Genomic DNA, 23299 nt, shown 5'->3' on the forward strand with positions numbered 1-23299 from the left:
AAATACTTGAGATAAGCACACTAAGGAGTTTCCTGCAAGATCTTTTGGAGAACAAAATCTGATTTATGGTTTCTATGTGCCTTTACTGAAGTGTCAGAATCTACCTGGAGAGAGTGCTCAGGATTTGGTAGGGTGAGAAGTTCATTATTAAGGCTGGAAGAGTCTCACAGTAGGTCATCTAGGCTACTTCACTACATCTTATGGAATCTATGTAAGATACTTAGCTATGCCTTCTTATCTAGGAAGAGGCTTTTTACACCTTTGTCCTCCTTTGTGCCCCAAGACAGGAGCTAGGTGCAAAGGTCCAGATCATGAAAGGCATTTCAGCTCCCAACTACCACTGATTTCAATGGAAATTAGGTCCCTAAATACTTTGAGGATCTAGGGCAATTAATTTTCCTGTGAACTAAAGTGCATTTTCTTGTTTTGGTTAAAAACATGGTGTAATCTTTTCTTAGGCATCTGGCTACAGATAACACAAGAATACATTCAAAATAGGAAGCAGGTTCTTTTTAAGATGAGAGGAAGGGATGAGAGAAGGTTACAGTAAAGCAATGAAAACTAATGACACTGGACAAAAAGTACATCCCACCTTTATTATAAAGTTCTCAGCTCTACTCTGCCCTTTGAAATAAAACTGCTGCACATTGGTTCCTAGGCCTAAGAACATTCAACCCTATTAAAGTCATGACAGTCTTCCTAAGAATGAGTGGCAAAGCTGAGTTATGTCAGCCTCTATTTGTCTGTATTACTGCTAGATTACAATATTAAAATGAACCCTGTTTCTTACATTATAGGCCATGTTGGTACATTATTGTATCACTGGAAAGATGCCAAGTTCATGTTTAAGGCACAAAGTTCAGTGATGGAATAGACGCTTAAGGATAGACTCCAGAAATGTTCCAAAGGCATTAAGAAAACTGGCTGTAAGGAAGGTAGTATTTATCTTAGAAGCCAGTGAGTAATGCATAACATAAACAAGAACAGGCAAATAGGGTCAACCCTTCAACACTTAGAAGACTCGAGAGCTTGGAACTGGAACTACTTTTTATGAGTTCTTCTGCCATATAACTTTCAGGAAAAACAATTTACCAAACAGATATTCCGTGTGTGTGTGTGTGTGTGTGTGTGTGTGTGTGTGTGTGTGTGTGTGTGTGTGTGTGTGTGTGTGTGTGTGTGTGTGTGTGTGTGTGTGTGTNGTGTGTGTGTGTGTGTGTGTGTGTGTGTGTGTGTGTGTGTGTGCGCGCGCATGCGAGGGAGATCCTCTCTTGTGTTTCATCCTAAGAATGGCTGAAAAATGAGAATGTATAGAACAAAAGAAATATTAACCCCTTTCTGCTGATAAAGTTAATAGATTTATAGATTCTTGAATTTTAAGGGCAGATGTGATCACTGTGATCATCTAGTCCAGGGGTCTCAAACTCAAATGACCACGAGGGCCACATGAGGACTAGTACATTGGCCCGAGGGCCGCATTACTGATACCTTCCCCCTGCCACCCTCGACTCCGCCCCCACTCCACCCCTTCCATGAAGCCCCACCCCTGCCCTGCCTCTTCCCACTCCTTCCCTGCCCCCATCCCAACCCCTTCCCTGAAATCCCCACCCCAACTCTGCCCCCTCCCTGCCCCAAAGGGGGACAGGAGGGGTGTGGCAGGGGGTCAGGGCAGGGGGTTGGGGTGCAGGAGGGGTGCGGCAGAGGGGTCAGGGCAAAGGGTGCGGCAGGCGGCTCAGGGAAGGGGGTTGGGGTGCAGGAGGGGTGTGGCAGGGGGTTGACTGCAGGAGGAGTTCAGGGGGGTGGGCTCTGGGGAACCGTGGCCAATGGGAGCTGCTGGGGGTGGTGCCTGAAGCAACATCAACACACACCCCTGCGCATCTCATCCCCCAGGTTCTGTCTGCTTCTTGGAGTGGCTCGGGGACAGGGCAGGCAGGCAGGGAGCCTGTCCTGCTTCTGCTGCGTGTCAGGTTGGAGCCACTTTAGGTAAATGCTGGGGAAGGCGGGGGGCCGCGAGCAGCTCAGGGGCCGCAGAAAATAACCTGGCAGGCCGCATGAGGCCCGTGGGCTGTGTGTTTGAGACCCCTGATCTAGTCTGACCTCCTGCATAACACAGGCTAGAGAATCTCATCCAGTAATTTCTGCATCAAGTCCATAACATTTGTTTGAGCAATTGTGTATCTTTTAGAAGACTATGCAGTCTTGATTTAAGGACTACAAATGATAATTCTGCAGTATTTACTTGGGATTTGCCTTGATAGATGTTTTGACAGAAGTCAAGGGGGAAGAATCTACTCTCTGTCAGTTTAAAATGGGAGTAATAGAGAAGAATCTGACCCCTTGAATTCAACTGGAGTTTTGTTTGAGAAAGAACTATCTGAGGACTTCCGAATCGAGCCCATTAAAGATAATAAACATTGTCTTTGAGGAAGGTCTGCAGAATTTGAGCCAGACAAAACAGTCTCCATCCCTTGTGTAAGAAAAGAATGAATTCAGTTCTACCGTAGTTTTATACTCTCCCTTAAATGGAGGTGAAACAGGATTCTCTTATTTCTTTTTCAGTTCTTGGAGGTCACCTTGACAAAAAAAGATAAGAGTAGAGTAATGTGAATCGTTCTTTTTTTTTGATGAGAGTGACTTATTGTAAATGTCTATGTGGCAAACTCCTATCAATCTATGCAGTATATTAATCAAGACCAAGGAAAACTTACCCTTTTTTAAAAAACTACAGTTTAGCATTCTACATCATAGTAATACTTCATCTTCAGGGTTTCCTGAAATCTGCTGAAGTCTCCTTTGGTGTGAAAAAGATTATCGCTGAAAGATCAGCCTTAATGAAATGGTGAGGTTGATCAGCTCTCTTGGGTACTTCTGTAGGCTTGCGATACAGTCAACCGTTGTGAAAATTGGTGACTGGATTGCTCATCTACTGAAAATATCACAGTTATAGAATCTGTGTGACAACCCAGTATTCTGACAACCCAGTATTCTGACAACCCAGGTGACAACCCAGTATTCTGACAAATCAGATTTTGTGTTTGGTAGAGGATATGTAAATATGGCTGGTTGTTCAGTGAGACCAGGGTGTTTGACTTTGCTTTTTTTTTTTTTTTTTTTTTAAGTCAAAAGAGTATATTTTCTAAGCAAGTGCAGGTACATTTATATGCACAAATCTTGCTAGCACACACAAGTCCTTAAGCAAATATTATTATTTTATTTTGGAAAATATACTACAAAAATATAAACCTTGTTCTTTCCAGAAACTTTTTGACAGAAACAGTTAGAAAAACATTTGATCATTCAACTTTAAACCATGATGCAAAATCTTGTTCAGTTGGTAGCTTTGCTTTCTTTGGTACTGAACAGCCTGCATGCACATACTCAAAATATAGTAGCTCTGCTCTTTGAAATAACAAATGTTTCCAATATTCACTTCGCCTTCCTGAAACAAGAATAGATTTTCTTACATCCAGCGGTGTCCTGAATTGACTGTCTGTTGAAGGTCATGAAATGACTCAGCTCCATCACTAGCAGATGAAATATTGAGAGATCCATTTTTTGAAATCTCACCTTACTAAAATTAAACACAAACTTCTACAAAATGTGAAGTGGGACATAGAGTCATCAGTCACAGCTTCTCAATGAAATTGGAATCTCTCAAAGTTAATGTAACAGAATAGGCAGCATCAGAATCTTATGTCCCTTGAGCACAAGTGGTTCAGGGCAAGCATGGGAGTCAGGACACCTGGGTGCTGTTCCCTGAACTGACAAAGACTTCCTGTGTGAACTTGTGTAGGTCACTCAGGGCCAGGTTTTTTAAAGATATTTAGGCACCTAAAGATGTAGATAAATTCCCAGCAGGATTTTCAAAAATACATAGATACGTAACACCCATTGAAATCAGTGCGAGTTAGGCATATGGGTGCTTTCAAAAATCCCATTTGGTGCCTGTCTGCATCCCTAGTAGCCTAAAATACGTTTACAAATATTGTTTTTAGTCCCCCTGTACCTCAGTTCCCCATATGCAAAGTGAGGATAACAGTACTCTCCTACTTCAGAGATGTTAGAACAAATACATGAAAAGACTGGAGGACACTCCGATACTATGGTAATGCAGGCCATATGAGTACCTAAGACAGAGAAAAGGAGAAAGATGTGCATTTGGTTGTATACAGAATACAATTTTTTCAGTAACTGGCTCTCCCTCTTTTAGCAAATAAGAGAAATAAGAATTTTCAGTCAAAGAGCAAGTCTGTGATGTAGTTTACAGAAAAGAAATTAAATGTGGGAGGGAATCCTTATGCCAAATAAATTACAGAGTTTACTTATAAAATATCTCACTGAAGTCACACAGCACCTCAAAGTCAGGCTGTTATTGTCAAAATTTGTTTAGGGTCTGATTCTCTAGTCCTTACTTAACTGAGTGGTCTACTCAGGGGAATAATCTCACAGCAGTCAATAGGGGCTACTTGCATAAAAGCACTCAAGTGAGAGAGGGGTTGCTGGATCAATGTACATTTCAGACAGTAGGAACAGATTTTCATTAAAAGCATATTGTATTTGTATGAATAAACTGCTTTCTGACTCATGATATTATCTAATGATCTGATTGGCTTCCATAGATGCCAATATGCCTAACATACATATAATACAATGCAGACACAAAGGGATATTCTGACATTGCTCAACTGTGTTCTAATATTGTCACAGGTTTTAACACTTGTTTGCCAGAGTTTCCTGTGTGACAGTGGGCCAGCAAGACATGACAACAAAACTTTGTCAGTACATCAGCAAGGTAGATAACGCACATTGTATTAGAATGAGATTGTGTGGTATTTAACTCAGTAAATCAGCTTGACTATACTTCTCAGTTTCATAGAAATTTATTCTTGGCATTAAGAGGTGACAAGATTTTATGCTTTAAACTCTTGAACTATGTTCCTTTTCAGTTAGATTACTGTATATAAAAACTTGTATTCTCTTCTTCAATCAGAGTAGCCGAGATCACTTGAAGCATTTAACTAGAATGGACTCAATAAACCAAAGAGAAGCTCCTGTGCGTTTGATCATAAGAGTTTTGGTAAACTCAATAACAAATAAAACATCAATCTAAACATTCATGTTTTAAAAAAATTACAAAATCTGAACAATAAGTTAATAAAGTGAAATTTTTATCTACTTAACTTTAGATACAAAAATCCCACAACTTAATTTTTAAATGACTATAGCGGGCATGAAAAAATGGAAATAATGCTATACAAATTCATGACTGATATTTAGAAATTTCCAGTAGAAACATTATATTTTAATTTTCTGTTCATATATAGCTAAAAGAAAGAGGCAAAGCCAACCTAATAGTAATCCAAGGTTCTGTAGGAGAAACATCAACCAGGGTCGCTGTGTCTGAATGTGAGTCATTTCAGGAAGCTAAAAAAAGAATAAGATACTAGAATGAAAGCCAGATATATTCATCTCTGGGAAAAAAGTCTTATGGGAAAACTTGACAAACTTCATATAAAAAGACTTAAATCCTGAGTTTCTGAATATAGTTGCAAATCTGTAGCACACACTGTATGTTATCACAACTATTCAAAGTGAAATATTTCAATTGATCTAATTCTATCATCGTGAATCTTTTACCAACATTAGAGAGAATTACCAAATGAGGATCCAAAATGTGTTAACTTCTCAATATTTTTAAAGAAACTTCATGTAAGGAAACACTTGGTAAAATTAGAGTTTCTTTCTTATGGGAATAAAGCAGTTTTGAATATTTTGTTTTTGTACTATATATAGGGACCAAGCCTTCTCCCGCTGAAATTATTGGAAAAATTCCTATTGACTTGACCTTTAGTGGGTGCATAAATTAAAAGCATAACCCATTAACTATGCTTTTAAAAATTACCTTTTATATTTCTCTCTGTAAGGTTTAGATCAGATACAAAGGCACCAAATGTTTAGTGTCAGATTAAAAGCTGTTTACACACTGACTTTTCATCCTACATGACCTCTCGAATCACAGTATTGAGGATAGTGTATCTTAATTGTATGTCCCACAATAGCCTGTGAAAATACTTGTCTCTGAGCCTGATGCATGCCATTCAGCTTTTTTATTATTATTTTCATGTAACAGTATCATATGGATCTCTTCTTATCAACCTCTTATGTGTAGGTCCAAATCAACATTTGAACATAAATCTAGAGTCATGGTATTTTGCTGTATTTATATGGTTTTTTATTTGTTGTTATACGCTTCAAAACTTGATAAAAATATTTAAATGAAAGATGGGCCAAAATCAAAACCCTATCTCAAAATTTTGGCTCTAAATTAAAGTTCTGAATCTCAATAAAGAGCAAAACCAAAAGCCCTGGATCTTAATACTTAAAAACACTTCAGTTCAAATTTTGAACCAGAATTGGAACTATTCTCTTCTCTTTCCTGAACTATAAAATGTAGATCCCTCAATTTCATCTAATTTCTTACTCGTTATAGCCTTTATTTTCCCCTTTTTCTTATTTATCATGTTTATTACATTAGTGGCTAGGCACCAACCGTAAATGGGGTCTTATTGTGCAAGGCAGTGTACTTACACAGGGAAGAAAACCATCCCTGCTCAAGGATCTTACAGTCCTTTCTTATATTCCTTTATGACATGACTGTTCTCAAAAGAAAAATGTAATAGAAGAGACTGCAGTGCTCACCATTTCTGCTAATGATAAATACAAGAACATTCCGGCTGTGACGGTAAAAATCCAGTTCTGAACACAGGAGTGAGTTGATATTGAAAGGCCAATATAAAGCCCTATGAAGGCAGTTAGAGCACTTATAAAATTCATTAATAATGCAATTTTTGTGGAGAGGCCTGTACTTAACAGCACAGCAAAATCACCTGCATAGAGAAAATAGAGAAAAAAAAGATATTATTTAGCTGATAAAGCATTTTCAAGATTACATGGCAGGCAGTAGGATATCAATGATAATAGTTTAGATAGCATTACACACACACACACACACACACACACACACACACACACACACACACAGTATTGGATGCTGGAGGGTTGCCCTTACATTTCTGTAGAAATGATCGTAAATTTGTGCAGCTAGCAGGAAGTTACATATCCAGTCATATTTGTTCAGTTGTTCCTAAAGATAGCATACAGTATACAGGGAGAACTCTCCACTAGTTCTCAATGTTCTGTGACATTTCCAACTTGGATACATGCAAACGTGAAGTCACATGCTTTCCCAGAGTTTCTAAATCTTTCTTGATTGGGAACTTGCCAGTAGAAATCATGTGATTATGTCTTTAACATGGTCTTTGGATCTCTATTTACAGGTGCTGTGTGTCAGAAAGAGAAACACAGTGGCTGATTCTGATCTCAGCAGCACAGGTTATACACTTGTGTAATTTCCTAGTTTTCAGTGGAGTTACTCCTAATTTTCTTCCTTGGTCTAAGCTGGATCAGAATCAGGGCTGGTCTACACTACGGGGTAAAATCGATTTTAGATACGCAATTTCAGCTACATGAATGACGTAGCAGAAGTCGAATATCTAAAATCGATTTACTCACCCGTCCTCACCGCGCGGGATCGATGTCCGCGGCTTGCCATGTCGATTCCGGAACTCCGTTGGGGTTGGTGGAGTTCCGGAATTGATATAAGCGCGCTCAGGGATTGATATATCCCGTCTAGATTAGATGCGATATATCGATCCCCGAGCAATCGATTTTAACACGCCGATACGGCGCGTAGTCTAGACGTGGCCTCAGCCCTCAGGAAGCTTCTCTTGTAGAAGAACCAACTGCATGACAAATACATAGCACAAGTATCTGAGCACCAGATTCTAATCTCACACCAGTTTTACACTGGTGTAACTCCACGGGGCCAGTTGGTCTGATACCAGTATCAGCCATTCAGTATTTTTGTCAGATTTTTTGTTTTTATAAACTTGCCTGTTTTCCAGGAATCCCCAGCCACACACACACAGATTTTGGTAAATTATTCATACGTCCAACATTTGAGTTGTAAATCTGTAAGAAAATAAATCCAGCATTCTGATCCACCTACCACCATATGTATGTATGTCAATGCAATACCAGGCATAGTCTCAAACTTCTGAAAAGACGTAGTATGAAGAAACAATGACGAAAAAGGGAAAGTTTAGCCCCAATGAAACTGTTATTTTATCTTGCTGGCCTGTCTGCTAGTAAGAGAAGCTGGGTGATGTAATATCTGTTATTGGACCAACTTCTCTTGGTGAAAGACACAAGCTTTTGAACTAAACATAGAAAGAAGCATAGGCGGCAGGTTATATACATTTGTGGTGCTCGGGCTCCAGCAATATTCCCGGCGAGTGCCCTGCTCCAGCAATATTTGGAGCTGGGTCTCTCCCCCGGCCCTGCCTGGAGCAGGTCCCAGGCCCCGCCTGCCACCCCTCCCCCTGCGTGACCCCCCCTGCCATGCCGCGTCCCTGCCTGACAGAAGGCAGTGCACGCCTCTCCCCTGCCTTCTCCTGCTGCCGGAGTAGAGCAATTCCCGGCAGAACTGCTGTCTGCTGCCCCAGGGTCCTAGTGCCTGGCCTCCACTAATGGCAAGGCAGGCTGCCCTAGCCCTGAGCCTCTCCAGAGCCCCAAACCCTCATCCCCAGCCAGAGCCCTCATCTCCCCGCACCCTAATCCTCAGCCCAAGCCCTGAGCGCCCCTGCAGCATGAACCCCTCATCCCCCAGCCCCAGCCAGAACCCTCATCCCCTCACACCTTAATCCTCTGCCCCAGTCCTGAGCCCCCCCACATGATGAACCCCTCATCCTCAGCCCCACAGCCCTCACCCCACACCCCAACCCTCTGCCCTAGCCCTGAGCCCCATCCTGCCTCATGAACCCCTCATCCTCAGCCCCACAGCCCTCACCCCACACCCCAACCCTCTACCCTGAGCCCCCTCCTGCATCATGAACCCCTCAGCACCAGCCAGAGCCCTTATCCCCCTGCACCCTAATTCTCAGCCTCAGCCCTGAGCCCCCTCCTGCATCATGAATCCCTCATCCTCAGCCCCACAGCCCTCACCCCTGCACTCTCTCCTATCCCCAAACTCCCTCCCAGAGGGTGCACCCCCTCCTCCTTCCCACACACCCCTTCCCACCCCCAAACTCCCTCCCAGAGCCTGCACCCCTCACCCCTTCCTATGCCCCCCCATCCCAGAGCCTGCACCCAAACTCCGTCCCAAAGCCTGCACCCCTCACCCCCTCCTGCACACCCACCTCATCCCGGCCCAGAGCCTGCACCCAGCACCCAAACTCCATCCCAGAGCCTGCATCCCTCCTGCACCCTAATCCCCAGCCCAGGATCTGCACTCCAGACCTCCCTCCCCAAGTCCCCTCCCAGAGCCTTGGGCAGGTGGGGGCGGAGTTTGGGGGGGTGGAGTTGGGGGGAGTGGGTTCTGGGCACCACCAAAATGTCTATAAACTTGCCACCCACGGAAAGAAGATCTGAAAAAGAGCTATCTGTTAGAAAAACAGTTCATTAATTTGTCATCACTGATACCAGATATTTTGTTCACTAAGGATTTGATTCTCTACAGTGCAGAAGTTTGATTCTCTACAGTGCAGAAGTGGCGTGTTGCGCATACATATGCAATGTCAAAGGTAATAAGCAGGAAGAGCAGTGGCAGAAACCCATCCTCAATACTGAGATCACTGCTCTCTGGTCAGACCAATGTGTGTGAGGGAGTTGGTAAGTGTCTCATTTAACCCCATATTTCCTCAGACATGCCCATTCTGCATCCACATCTCATCATTTTTTTTGCCCATGTGCTTGAAAATAAGGGAACAGGGGGCAATTCTACTGTGTGGAGGATTATGCCTATGTGCTCATGCGTAGTCTCCATTCACACTTGCTGTAGAGCGCAGCATTGCTGGAATCCCTGCTGTGCACTGTGAGTCGACTTTAAAGATCAGGGCTTGTGCTGTCCTAATTTACTCTTTCTTTTCCTTTGGGCTGAAACAAATTTAACGTGTAGTGGAAAGAACATCCTGTGCCCAGTTAGGGAGCTATCCTGTGAGAGGCAGGGAGCAGAGTGATGTCAGCAGTGCTTTAATCAAAAATAACATGCTGGAAAATTTGTGCTACTGACCATAGCATATGCACTGGATGTGCCAACTCCATCCTCACCAGCTGACAGACCATGAATGCTTGGGGATGTGGCTTGGAGCAGTAACCAAGCACTAGGGAGCGCTCCTGTTCTACTGCTTATGCAGGGGATGGGATGACGGGAGCTACATGCCCTCTTTACCCCATCTACTCCGTGCATATGTGTTAGAACACGGCAGGATCTAGCCTTAAATGTTTCTGTAAATCCAAAACCACAGAGCCGTAGCTCCTTTACTTGAGCCATTTAGGAAAAATGTGTATGTATATTTGCTTACCCATTTCATGGGGAATTTCATGGCATAAGATAGCAATTGTCGTGGTAACACCCGTTTCTGTTGAGGATGAAAATGCTGCTCCTATTACCAGGCCATCGGCAAAATTGTGAAGACTGTCACCCACCAAAACCATTATTGCCAACGAACTAATTCCTTTGCCTAGGGAACAAAGTCAAAAGTAAAAAGAAAAACATGTTTTCCTCGGCTTTAGGCTTCCTACAAACATTTTTTCCCCAATGGATTAAAGTTTTTGTGTTGCAAAAAGACAAGACAAGCAGAGGATTATACAGCCTACCCAATTTGTTCTTATTACAGAGGTTTCAAGATTTTCAGTATGAGAAAATAATTAATAGAATAGTTCAGAGATGCAAACACTAGGAAGTAGCTTCCTTTGAGCCTTTTCTGCTAGGTTGATTGTTGAGACAAAAAGTTGGTCTGAGTCCAGTGGAGTACTTTACCTTCAATGCATCTCATAAAGCTCACCCTGGACTGCTAAATCTCATAGTCCCCCTCCCCCTCCCAACTCAAATCATTTCTGTCTTAAAAGGTAGGCATTTATACACTGGGGGGGGGGAGGGTCAGAGAGTTGCACATCTATAAGAGAAGAATTTGGCCTTGTCAAGAGACCAGATCTTAGGCAGTCTGGCAGAGGGGTTGGAGCAAGAGTAGGAGTCCAAAATGCCAGCCCAAAGTTCAAGACAGAGTCGGAATCAGGCTCCGAACCATAGTCAGGCTCCAAATGCCAGAGTCAAAGCTGGAAATCAGAGTCAAGGGTCAGAACCAGATTACTTGGAGTCAGGGAAAGCACAAGCAAGGCTGGTTCCAAGGTCAGCGCAAGGCAGGAACAGGACTGAAACAAGGCCAGGTGCAGGGCAGGGTCAAGGCTCTGGGCAGGGCAGAAGCAGATCTTGGAGAAAGGTGAGCACAGGGAGGCAGAGAATCTGCAGGCATGTGAATTGAGCAGCCTGTGAGCTACCACTGCCACTGAGCCTAAGGGCAAGTCGACTAGCTTCCTCAGTCAATCAGGTGGGCTATCAACAGAGTGAGAAGGTGCATCTGAATGGCCTTATCCCTGCTAGGCCTCATGTAAATGATACTTTTAGTGTCTTGAACAAGGGAAAAATTATGTTTTCATGTTCTCATCTTTAAGAATAGTATTTCACAGGAGACAGAATCCAAAATGTAATCAACCTCAAATCATCATCACTGATATAGTGTCACATCACACTCAATTCTGACCTTTGTTCTAATCAATTAGTAGCTGTTTTATTCATTCCTAGCACTCCTGTCTGTAACATCACTCATGAATACAGATAGCTGTTTTTCTTTCCATGACCTCCCTTTAGCATTGAAGCTCAGATTGCTTGTGTGCGATGGGGCACTGAAAACAAGTGATCTTGCAGCTTGCATGTTGAAATATAGTTAAGCAATATTGGGCAAATCCTCTTCCCAGCACCTGGCCTGCATGAGGGAAGGAACCATCTCCTGCAGCTGCAGAACTGCTACATGGAGGTTACTCCAGCTCAATGGTGAGTGGACTTTGCAACCCATACTTGGCTCCCTCCCTTGGTACATACATTCTGCCCAATTGACTACAATGCATATCTGCATGCTTCCAGGGAATCTTGCCTACTGCCCCTCCACTCTGCCAATAGAGTGGAACTCTACTGATTCAGTCCCACTGCCAACACCTGCCTCTTTAATATATGGAGATATACCTATTTCATAGAACTGGAAGGGACCTGGAAAGGTCATTGAATCCAGCCCCCTGCCTTTGCTAGCAGGACCAAATACTGATTTTGCCCCCAAACACTAAGTGGCCTACTCAAGGATTGAGCTCATAACCCTGGGTTTAGCAGACTAAGGCTCAAATCGCTGAGCTATCACCCCATAGCTGTCAAGGCAGTAGCAGAGTTTGCCCCTATAAACTCATCTATTTCCTGACTCTTCCTTCCCCCCCCAGCTACCGCATGAGAACTTGGAGATGTAATGTGGCATTCCACAGATCTCGCTGAATGTTGTTATTATGAGGTTTTACTGCAGTGGCATTTTTGTAGAGGAGACTGTTTTTAAGGAGATGGGAGAGATGTTTTTCTTACGTAAACTGGCTAGAACTGAAGCCTTTAAAACTATTATAAAAGAAAACACACAGAAAATAAAGTCTACAACTGTATTCAGAAAATCCTTTCCAGTTGCCTGGAAGCTCTGTGGATTCAGTAATATTGGCAGGCTTGGTAGATTTTCCTGCCAGCTCACAGAGCCAGACATGCCTGTCCCCAGCTTGCATAGCTCTTTCTAAACACTATAGGCAGTTTATACTCAATAGTGCAGGACAAGAATTACACAGAAATAACAGATTGCTGCACTACATTAAGTTTGTGTTTTGTAATATGCACTGGCTAGGGTGAAATTGTGGCTCGGCATAAGATGTTATTAGCCTGTTTTATTTAAGTAACAGTTGTTGAAAAAAACATACTATAATGGCTGGAACTCATTCCAGCCTATTATCTATAATATAAAATGGGAGTCAGGTTAACTTTATGAAGTGCTAGGCATTTTAAAGCTTGTGCAAATGTAACGTATGTGAACACACTTGACTGAAATTTAAGTAAATACATACACGAAAAAATTGGAGTGCTTTTAACCTCATTTATTTTAGTTCTATTTTAAATCGAAATCATGTTATTAGCAATTTTGTCAATGCACTTTCCTGCTGTGACTGTAAAACTTCTTATAATACCTCTTAGAAAATGAGTATTTGGATACAAATTCTTCTTTGAACAACCTTGCATTTAGCATGCAAATTTCAATTGATTCTTTGCATAAAACCAGGGATTGGAATTTTGCTCTTTAATTTTCATAGAGCTACTGGTAGCATTTCTACTATAGGTCACACTTCTGAAGTTCTGACTAACAAGGTAATGGCTTAACCCTTACATTTGCTCATGCATAGGGCTCTAGTTCAATGTTTTCAGGGCTACAATAAGTGCCTATAGGACTTCTGGTCAGTCTGATGTGAATCAGGAAATACAATTACAAAGTGATAATATGGGTTATTGATATTAACAGAAGAGATCATGATAAAAAAAATCAGTACAAAACCTTTGAAAGTTTGTTATTTTTCAAAACATACTTTCAGTCAAATATTACTCCTGACCTTCTAATGCAGAGGAGAATTGATAGTTATGTCCAAAATATGATGTCAAACGGAGAACACTGATAAAGAGATAATTGGGAAATTTTCCCAAATGCAGGCATGCTGTACTTGGAGCAGATAATCTTGATCTTGTGTGGAATATGTTTTAGATGATTAGTAGAGAGTGATGACTGAACAGCACTGAACCAATGACAGATGGAGTAGATAGTGACAGTGAAACTGGGACTAGATTGTATGCTGAAGGAAACGTCAGATTCAAGCAATGGAAATCCAGTTTTCCAAAAATGAGATCTATGCCCTGAAATGGAAATGAATTCCACAGTATCAGAGAATAACACTAAAGGGCTGGCAGAAGACAGTGAGACTACCAAGAATTCAGGGTCATGTCCTGAAATTGTCACTGGACAAAGGGGAGTAGAATAAGATAAATATATAGATTTTAGGTAAAATGCTATTTCCCAGTAGCACTCCTGCTGCTCTGTTGAATTCAACAGGGTTACATGCGTGCAGTCAAGAGCAGAATTAGGTCCACATCATTTTTTCTTGTTTCTTAAATTAAGGAAAAGCAGAGCAGAGAAGTAAAAACTATTTCAAAATTATTTAATGGGATATCAGTTCAGCTTAAAACTACTGATAGACTGAGAAGTATTATGAGCCCAGAGTCCCATATAAGGAACAAGTCACCACTGATTTTAATAACCATGATTTCATTACAATAAAGGAGATAGAAAGAGTCAGAAGGGAAATTATAGTGTGGTGAGAGAGCCAGAAAATGAGAAGTGATGACAATTTCAATATCTTTGCAAAAAGGAAAGGCCCAATCAAGGTCTACAATTATAAAAAGATGTTTGGTGGTAAATATATGGTGGTTTCCCTTTAAGTAAAGGGCTTCAGCAAAGTAGTTTGCAAGGGTGGGTAAACAAACATTGAAGCAAGGACAGTATAAGATTAATGAACTTTACAGTTATGGGTCTGGTTGGCAGGAAACGGGTCTTTAAGCAGAGATTTAATTATGTAGCCAGGCAGAATCAGACGTGGTGACGTAATACATAGAAAATACAGAGCTGAGCCTGTTTCACACTTTCAATCCCATCTCAGGCCTTAAGGTTTTTTTATGCTGCTTGTTTAATCTTTTTATCAATACTTACTCTTGCTGCTTGTCGCCTTGCTGTCTAGAGGAATTTCAGACTCAGAGTCTTCGGGACTTCTCTAATTAAAAGGAAAGATATTGGGTCATCATAGAGGGGTTGTTTTGATCGGATGTTATTAAACAGTGAAAACTTAAATAGACTCACTGTTCATTAAAGGAAAAGTTAGCTGCTGCCATCTACAATATATATTATTATCATCATTAGAATTATTTACTGAACTCCACGCACAAGACAGATTGTCATTGCCGCCAGGAGCTTATAGTCTAATTCAGACCCAAACAAAAACAATTCAGTAGCATTGTGGTGCCCTGAGAAAAACACATTTCAGAGATTAAACAAACTTTTGAGCTGGAAATGCAGAGCTGAAAAACGATTAAGTTATAATTCAGCATTTTGGTACAGTTTCTCATGGGATAATGGGTTTTGTTGCATCACACGACTGTGCATGCAGCTACAGGATCTTGAAAGAAAAATGATGAAGACTGGAGTCCATAACTAAGGGCTTGTCTACACTACACATGAGGCATATGAATTTTTCACTCTCCTGAGTGATGTAAAAGTTTTAGGTGTAGGTGTAGTTTCTCTGTGAAATTGCAAGACTTGAGGAGATGAAAAAAATACATAGCAACCAGGCAGATATTGAGATGCTTGGCCACGTGGATATTGAAACAGTAGGTAGCAAAAATGTGCACACAGGATCAGGTAACAAAGATCCCTGATTTTAGTACTTTATTCCCTCTTCCAGCCCTTCCTCACATACTTCTTCCCTTCCCATTTCCCCTTCCTATCCTTCAAAATGTGCTAATAGGGCTGTTTGAGATTACGGTGACCAGATAGCAAATGTGAAAAATTGGGACTGAGGTGGGGTAATAGGAGCCTATATAAGAAAAAGACCCAAAATTGGGACTGTCCCTATAAAATTGGGACATCTGGTCACCCTATTTGAGTTGCAAATAAAAAAGTCCCTCATATCCAATTCACTAATTGCATCAGAATTGTAGTACAGCACGTTTTATTTCATCAGCATTCACATTCACTGCTAGAGCATCTTGACCTCTTCCAAAAAAACAAAAGCAGAGATAAAATGATTAGTGAGAAGTGATGTATATCTCCTTCACAGTGGCATTGTGTCTCCTCTGTTTTGTCAGCCTTTGTCTAGACAGAGGATTTGACTTCCTTATCCACACCATTCATGATTTATAGACTTCTATCAGCGCTCCCCTTAGTCATCTCTTTTCCAAGCTAAAAAGTCCCAGTCTTTTTAATATCTCCTCAAAGTCAGCCAGTGTTTTGTCTCATTGTTACCCATATGATCCTGAAAAAAATGGGTAGCTCTCATCCAAACAAGCCAAACCACACTAGTTCATATTATCAATATGTAACTTTAGGATGATCTTGCAGTTTGCCAGCTGAAAGGAATGATTAATTACTTAATGAAGAAACAGGAAGTGACCATATGGGGTCAAAATTTAGTAAATTATCTTCACTGGTCTGCTTACAGGCATTCAGTCACCAGTTCCCAAACTGTGTTCTGTGAACCAATACTGGCTCATATTGCTCTTGTTGATAACCATCTCTTCATTAAATGTGGACCATAATATGGGAAAGTTTGAGATTCTCTGACTAAAATAACAAGACTACAATTAGCATATCCTGAAACTACAAATAATATGAAGAACAAACTGTGCTTCCAAAAATGCCCAAACCTATCAATTTAAGTAGTTGAGTGTGTGTGTGTGTATATCTATCGCACATCTTGCTTGGGCACTCTCCATAGATCTAATGGGAACCTACAGAATTTCTAATGGAAAAGCACTATTTTCAGCCCATCTGGTTTTGTTTACGTATTATTCATGCTAATGAAAAAATGACTGCATATAGCCCAAGCTTTCAGCTGGTAACTAATTTATACACTATAATCTCTTTGGACACTATCTTGCAGTCCTTACTCCAACTTGAAGATTGAAGGGAGTATTGCCGGTATAAGGACTGAAGGATCTGGCTCCTCAGAGATGTGATTTACACTGGAAAACCAGGAAGAAAGTAGATGTTTTAAAAATCTTCTGGAGGAAGTGGCATATATGGAGGTTTATTACATCGACCTGACATATATTGATAGATTGGCTTTGTAAGTATTTGTGAATAAAATATGTCTGAAAATGCTTATTGTGGTCTAACAAACACAGATTTCTGACAAGACATTCTTTTCTGAGGTCACGGAGTAAGGCAAAAATCAATAAACACTATAAATATTATTCAGTTATGAAGTTAATTGGGTTTATTTTTTGAAACACAGAGAAAGAAGGAAATCAAGTTAGTAAAGCATTTCATATCAGTAACCTACCAACTGTATGGTTGAAGTAGTTTTGCCTCTGCCTGAATGGTCATTTAATTCAGATTCCACTGGAAGATCATGGGAATGCCCCAAGTGCCCATTAACTAATGAAAGGCCCTGCTGGATGAAGATGCTTTACAATTAGTTCTGAAGCCAGATGAACACAGGTGCAGCCTCTGTCAGTTTCATGTTCAGATTTAGCTTTTATTTGACCTATGAAAGTTGTTGACTTGAGAATAAAAACAATTGAGAAGAATGCTAGCTGTGATAAACATTTGCTAATGCATTTTCAGCTCAGAAAACTGCAAACTGAACCAGAAAAATCTGTGAGAACCAGAGGGTATTATAGGAAATTATTTTTTTAAAGCTGAAGTTTAGAGTTACAAGCTGGGATAAACAAATTATTTAATGTTTAGTGTTCAGATGGCCCTCAACCGAATGGATTTATTAAAGTCTTGTAAAAAAATTATAAAATCCCTTTCTCTTTATTCATTATTCTTTATATAGTAGATTTCAACTTTGCTCTTAACATCTTAAAAGCAAACCCACATAATATCATAGTTAGCAAAATATTCACATTCCATTCATTTTAATGACTCAATCCTGTATTCCTCAAAGGTAGTAGGTATTTTGGGTATATGAAGAATACAGGATTGGGACCTAAATATCTAAATTAGGCCTCTGATTAAGCATTCTTTGTAAAACAACAGCAGCAAATGCCATTTGAAGTGGCATTAAGAGAGCCTCCCATACTCAGAGACTTAATGAAGCATCACATTTTGTGCTACATTATATCTGGTACATAATGACATTTTCAAACACAAGGCATACTGAGATAAAATAATAGAATTACTGAGAGCAGAGCAGCCAACAAGGAGACAGTACCCATATAATGCAGGAGTCTACGGAGCTCAACATTTATACTAATTTTCAAAATCCTTTGGGGTAGAAAATTATAAGCAATTTGGTAAATTTTAAAGTATAAGTCTTTAAAGTGTCATTTTCAAAAGCCTTGATAACATGTGAGTCTTTGAGCTCTTCAAACAGTGCCTAGGAAAAGAAACTCTCATTACTCTTTCAAAGAGAGACATGCTCTTTACCTATTCCCATGCCAGCCACGGAAGTCTGCTTATAGAATACAATAATTAAAATAACTGGCCTTTTTACAGTTCAACACATCAAACCTATGCACCAAAACAAAATGGTACAAAGCAAAATCAGTCTGATGGGAGCAATTTGGGAAGAGGCAGTTTATGCTTCATTTCACTTGTAAGCAAGGCAATTATTTTTCCAAAAGCTTTTTAAAATTTACTGTGCAGTTTATAATCTCAAAAACAAAAAGGATTTTAAAAGGAGTAAAAAGAAAGTTCTACCTGATCACTTGGTGATACCAAAAGAAAGAAACATTTTTCTATCAGAAAAAATCCATGAATTCCTCCAATCATTCCCAACATTTTCCAGACATATTCTTTCCCTTCATAAATGTGTTCTGTCTCCTGAGCTTCATGTTTATGTAAACCAAGAATCTAGATAAAGAGATGAAATGAAAGGGGAAAAATTGTTTTGACTTTTGCTAGAGTAAGCTATAATAGCTTTATCCCTCAACTTTCCTTTTATTACCACTCTCAAGACTTTAATTGTATTTTAAGTTGCTGTGCTGGAAAACCAGTGTAGATTAATGAAATTAATTATTAATAGCCTCCATTATGCTTCTGTCATCTCTTCCCAGTATAAGTTATATCATTTCTAGAGGCAGATTTAATTGTATTGACAAGAGGATTTTCCTTTTTATATTTTGTTTAGACTTTTACAGTTAAAAAGATTGTTCGGATCATCTTCGAAAGTCAAATTCATGCTGAAAATAATCAATTAACCCTTCTGCTCATGGTCTGTGCTCCAGTTTCTATGCTGTGAAAGAACATAATAACCTTCCTTGGACGTGTTCTGACTTCATTGGAAAGTTAGCACTTTAAAAGAGATACATACTGGGCACAGCACTTTAAAAGTTGAGGGGGAGAATTTCAGAAGCACACATGGGATTTAAGAGCACAAATTCTACTGACTTTTAATGAAACCTAGTGCTCCTAAATCCTTTTGGTGCTTTTGAAAATCTCTCCCAGTTCTAGTTCCAGAAATATTACTGGTTTTGATAGTCTTTCCCATTTTCAGTTATACGGAATACCTCAAAGAACTTTTACTATCTCACAAACGAGAATGAACATTTTAAGATGGAGAAGCGTCAGAAGTGTGTTTTGCCCAACTTACAAAGTAAATGAAATTGTTAAACTCCATTCTGTTTGAACCCTTCAGTTACTTATTCTGAGTTGTGCAATGCAGAGAAAAAGCAGTAAAACCAAATGAATAACTAATCAAAGGCTTGTCTTTTCTTTTACACTGTCATGTATGTAAAATAGATGTTGTGAATTTAAAAGAAAATCCTACCACTGAGGTGTTTTTATTGCAGTTCATGACAGCAGAACTATGTGTCTCTGAAAGCTCCTGGAACTTTAGAACAACTTGGGTCTGGGACTGCTGATGCTCAGGGAAAACTCTGAACAGCATTCTCCTGAATCAGTTATCCTTACATGACCTGCCTTAAGCATATGTGGAGTGTGCAGCTTGCATAAGGCCCTGTATTTTTTATGAGTTCTGTGCTACAGAACTCCATTCCAACAACCCTGGGAGGGGAGGAGGGAGGCCTGGCAGTCCAGCCTCCCTGACTACACCAGCTGAGAAAAGTCATTGGCACTTGCCACTGACAAGTGACCAGAAGCCAACTATGTACCAGCCTGCTCCTGACTGTTCCCTAGCTCAGCTGAGTGGGTTACTAAAGCATGCCTGAGACCTTACCCATTGGCTTCACACAAAGCCTCACACAAACCTAGAGCTAGCTCTGTCTTACCTGTTTATCATATACTCCCCCCACCATTTCTTTTAATCACTGAGTACCTATGTATTAAAACAGTACTTGCGTTTCTTCAGCATTCATCATTCTTTGGCTTCTGCTTCTTTATTTCCCAACCTGAAATCTCTTTCTGATTTTACACAGCCCCTGGTATAACTAGAATGCTGGTTCTCAGATCTCATGGACAGCTTTATTTTTTAAAGATGAGAGCACCTGAGCTCATGTAAATCAGTGTTGTGGGATAATCAAAGGAATGCAGCTTCACTAGGTTAGAATTTCTTTATATATACGGGAACACTTCATGTTGAAAATACAAACCGGCATGTTACCTGTGGAATAAGATGTAGGAGAGCATCTCCAGAGAGGGTCCCAACAGCTAAACCCACAAACAGCTGTAAAATGAGTGTATAGATTTCTTGACAGGAGCTGAAGAAAATGAGGGTTGTACCAAACATAGATCCAATAGTAATAAGTAAAACTGCAACAGTGCTGTAGCCATATTCTGTGGAAAAGGAATCAAAATAAAACCAAGTCCAGCTTTAACAATTACTGGAGACCTTATATTCTGAACTGTGTGAATAAACAGGAGGGAAATTCTTGAGTTGTACCACATTCTTTTGCTCTATATAAGGGACAGGCAACATAACAGAAGGAAGAGGGGGTTCAAGGTCTGCAAAGTGTACATAGTGGACACAGTGTACTAGATTTCCAGAAAGCCTTTGACAAGGTCCCGCACCAAAGGCTCTTACGTAAATTAAGTTGTCATGGGATACAAGGGAAGGTCCTTTCATGGACTGAGAACTGGCTAAAAGACAGGGAACAAAGGGTAGGAATTAATGGTAAATTCTCAGAGTGGAGAGGGGGTACTAGTTGGGGTTCCCCAAGGGTCAGTCCTAGGACCAATCCTATTCAATTTATTCATAAAATTGATCTGGAAAGAGAAAGGGCCGTAAACAAAGTCGCAGATGATACTAAACTGACTCCAAGATAGTTAAGACCAAGCAGACTGTGACGAAGTGCAAAAGATCTCACAAAACTAGTGATTGGGCAACAAAATTTTGGCAAATGAAATTTAATGTGGATAATGTAAAGCTAACAACACATTGGAAAAAATAACCCAAAACTATACCACAATACGATGCGGGCTATTAGCTACAACGAGTGAGAGAAAAGATCTTGGAGTCATGTGTGGATAGTCTTCCGTGAAGATTGTTCATGCAGTGTGACAGAGGCGCGTCAAAAAAACAAACAGATGTTAGGAATCATTAAAAAGGGCTAGAGAATAATGACAGAAAGAAGTCTTATATGCCCTTATATAAATCATGTACGCCCACATCTTTGAATATTGCCGTTACAGAGTTGGGTCTCCTCATCTCAACAAAGATTGTACTGGCATTAGAAAAAGGTTCAAAAAGAGCAACTAAAATATTCGGCGAGATATTGGAGAGATCTTCCATATGATGGACATAAAGAGGCTATTAGGAACTCTTCAGCTTGGAAAGAGGAGACTAAGGGGGATTTGATGGATCGCGGTATCCTCCATCATCGCCTGACATATGTGGAGAAAGTGGATAAGAAAAGTTCATTTACTTTTTTCCCATTTAAATACAAGAACTATAGGGGTCACTAAACCTCCAAATTTAATAGCAGCAGTGAATTTAAAACAAAATAACAACGCAAAGTTCTTCATGCATGCACAGTCAACTTGTGGAACTCCTTACCTGAGGAGGTTGTGAAGGCTGGGACTATAACAGCGTTTAAAAGAGAACTGGATAAATTCATGGATGTTAAGTCCATAAATGGCTATTAGCCAGGATGGGTAAGGAATGGTGTCCCTCGACTCTGTTTGTCAGAGGATGGAGATGGATGGCAGGAGGGAGATCATTTGATCATTGCCTGTTAGGTTCACGCCCTCTGGGACACCTGGCATTGGCCACTGTTGGTAGTCAGGATACTGGGCTAGATGGACCTTTGGTCTGACCTTGTATGGCCATTCTTATGTACTTATGTTCTAATCTAAAGCATTCATTGGCCAAGGACCTTCAAGTAAAAAAGCTGAATCCATTGGATTTCATGCCTTAAAGAGATAAATATGCTCTTAGTAAACAGCTCATAAGCCTCCTGTGAACACACCACACCTACTGTTCCAAATTGTATTTGTTGTGTGGTGTGGACATATTTCCTTTAGGGATGCAATCAGAAGTGATAATCTCTTTTTCCTAATTCAGTAGAGGGATTGGGAGGTTACCCACATGTATGTGCTTACATTTTCAAGCTGCTGTACAACATGAACTAACTAATACATACCACACCCTTCACCCTTGTGAGGTAGGTAAGTCACAAGATGGGGAACAGACACAAAGAAATTAAAGACAAAATATTCAGAAGTGTCCACTAATTTGGGTGCATCAAGTTTTTTTTATGCTCCAGGAGCAGAAAGTGCTCAGCACGTTAGAACACTGGATCCTTGGTAACGCCAGTTACACACCCAAACACGAAGGCACCCTACATTAGCAGACACTTTTAAAACTTAGGCCTCAGTTACTTACCCAAGCCCACCCACAGGGGCAGCTCCAGGCACCAGTGCAGCAAGCACGTGCCTGGGGTGGCAAGCCACGGTGGGGGGCGGCCTGCCGGTTGCTTTGAGGGTGGCCAGCAGGCGGCTTTTGGCGGCGTGGCTGAGGGAGGTCCACCAGTCCTGCAGCTTTGGGAGCAATTCGGTGGCGGGGACACCGGCGGCGCGGCACCAGTGGACCTCCTGCAGGTGCATCGCCTAATCCGTGTGACTAGCAGACCCACCCGCAGGCGCGCCACTGAAAGCCGCCTGACTGCCATGCTTGGAGCGGCAAAAAACATAGAGCTGCCCCTGACCTAGCAACTAACTGAAAAATCTGGGAATGAAACTCAGGTCATTAGGCTACTTTCGTCTTACATCAGGTCATTTGCCTGTCTTCTCTTTTGGGAGGCTCCTCAAATATAGGCCTTAATCCTGCAAAGAGACCTATGTGGTCATAAAGGCCTTCATCTCTCACATACGGTCTCTTTCACTCCAAAGAGATCACCATTAGAGGAGGAACGATGATCTGGTCGTTTGGATGCTTGTTTGAGCTGTAAAAGACACTTGTTCAATTCCCAGCTGTGCGAAAGACTTCCTGTGTGGCCTTAGCAAGTCAGTTAGCCTCTCTGTGCCTTGGTATCCCAGCTGTAAAATGTGGATGATAGTACTTCACTAACTCATGGAGATGTTTTGAGGATGAATACTTGAAAGAGTGTGAGACACTACGGTAACAGGGGCTTGAAGAAAATAAATAACTCTTTTTGAGGAGTCTCAGT

At 40.9% G+C, this 23299-nt stretch overlaps 1 protein-coding gene across 3 annotated transcripts in view; it reads right to left on the reverse strand.

Annotated features, from left to right (window-relative positions):
* Positions 1 to 3249: 3249 nt before the first annotated feature.
* Positions 3250 to 23299, reverse strand: part of SLC39A12 (solute carrier family 39 member 12) — a 38398-nt gene continuing 18348 nt past the window's right edge. The window contains exons 7-13 of one of the 3 annotated variants that reach the window (XM_032788892.1): positions 20296 to 20468; positions 18435 to 18587; positions 17071 to 17178; positions 14724 to 14784; positions 10419 to 10577; positions 6697 to 6884; positions 3250 to 5421 (exon numbers count right to left, since the gene is read on the reverse strand). In XM_032788892.1, coding sequence (XP_032644783.1) covers positions 5293 to 5421; positions 6697 to 6884; positions 10419 to 10577; positions 14724 to 14784; positions 17071 to 17178; positions 18435 to 18587; positions 20296 to 20468 — 971 coding nt within the window. In that variant the 3' untranslated portion in view covers positions 3250 to 5292. Of the gene's footprint in view, positions 5422 to 6696; positions 6885 to 10418; positions 10578 to 14723; positions 14785 to 17070; positions 17182 to 18434; positions 18588 to 20295; positions 20469 to 23299 lie in introns of all 3 variants that reach the window. The other 2 variants (XM_032788891.1, XM_032788893.1) reach the window with 2 other exon arrangements.

The sequence above is a fragment of the Chelonoidis abingdonii genome, chromosome 2 (assembly GCF_003597395.2).
Source record: "Chelonoidis abingdonii isolate Lonesome George chromosome 2, CheloAbing_2.0, whole genome shotgun sequence".
NCBI classification, from domain to species: Eukaryota; Metazoa; Chordata; order Testudines; family Testudinidae; genus Chelonoidis; species Chelonoidis abingdonii.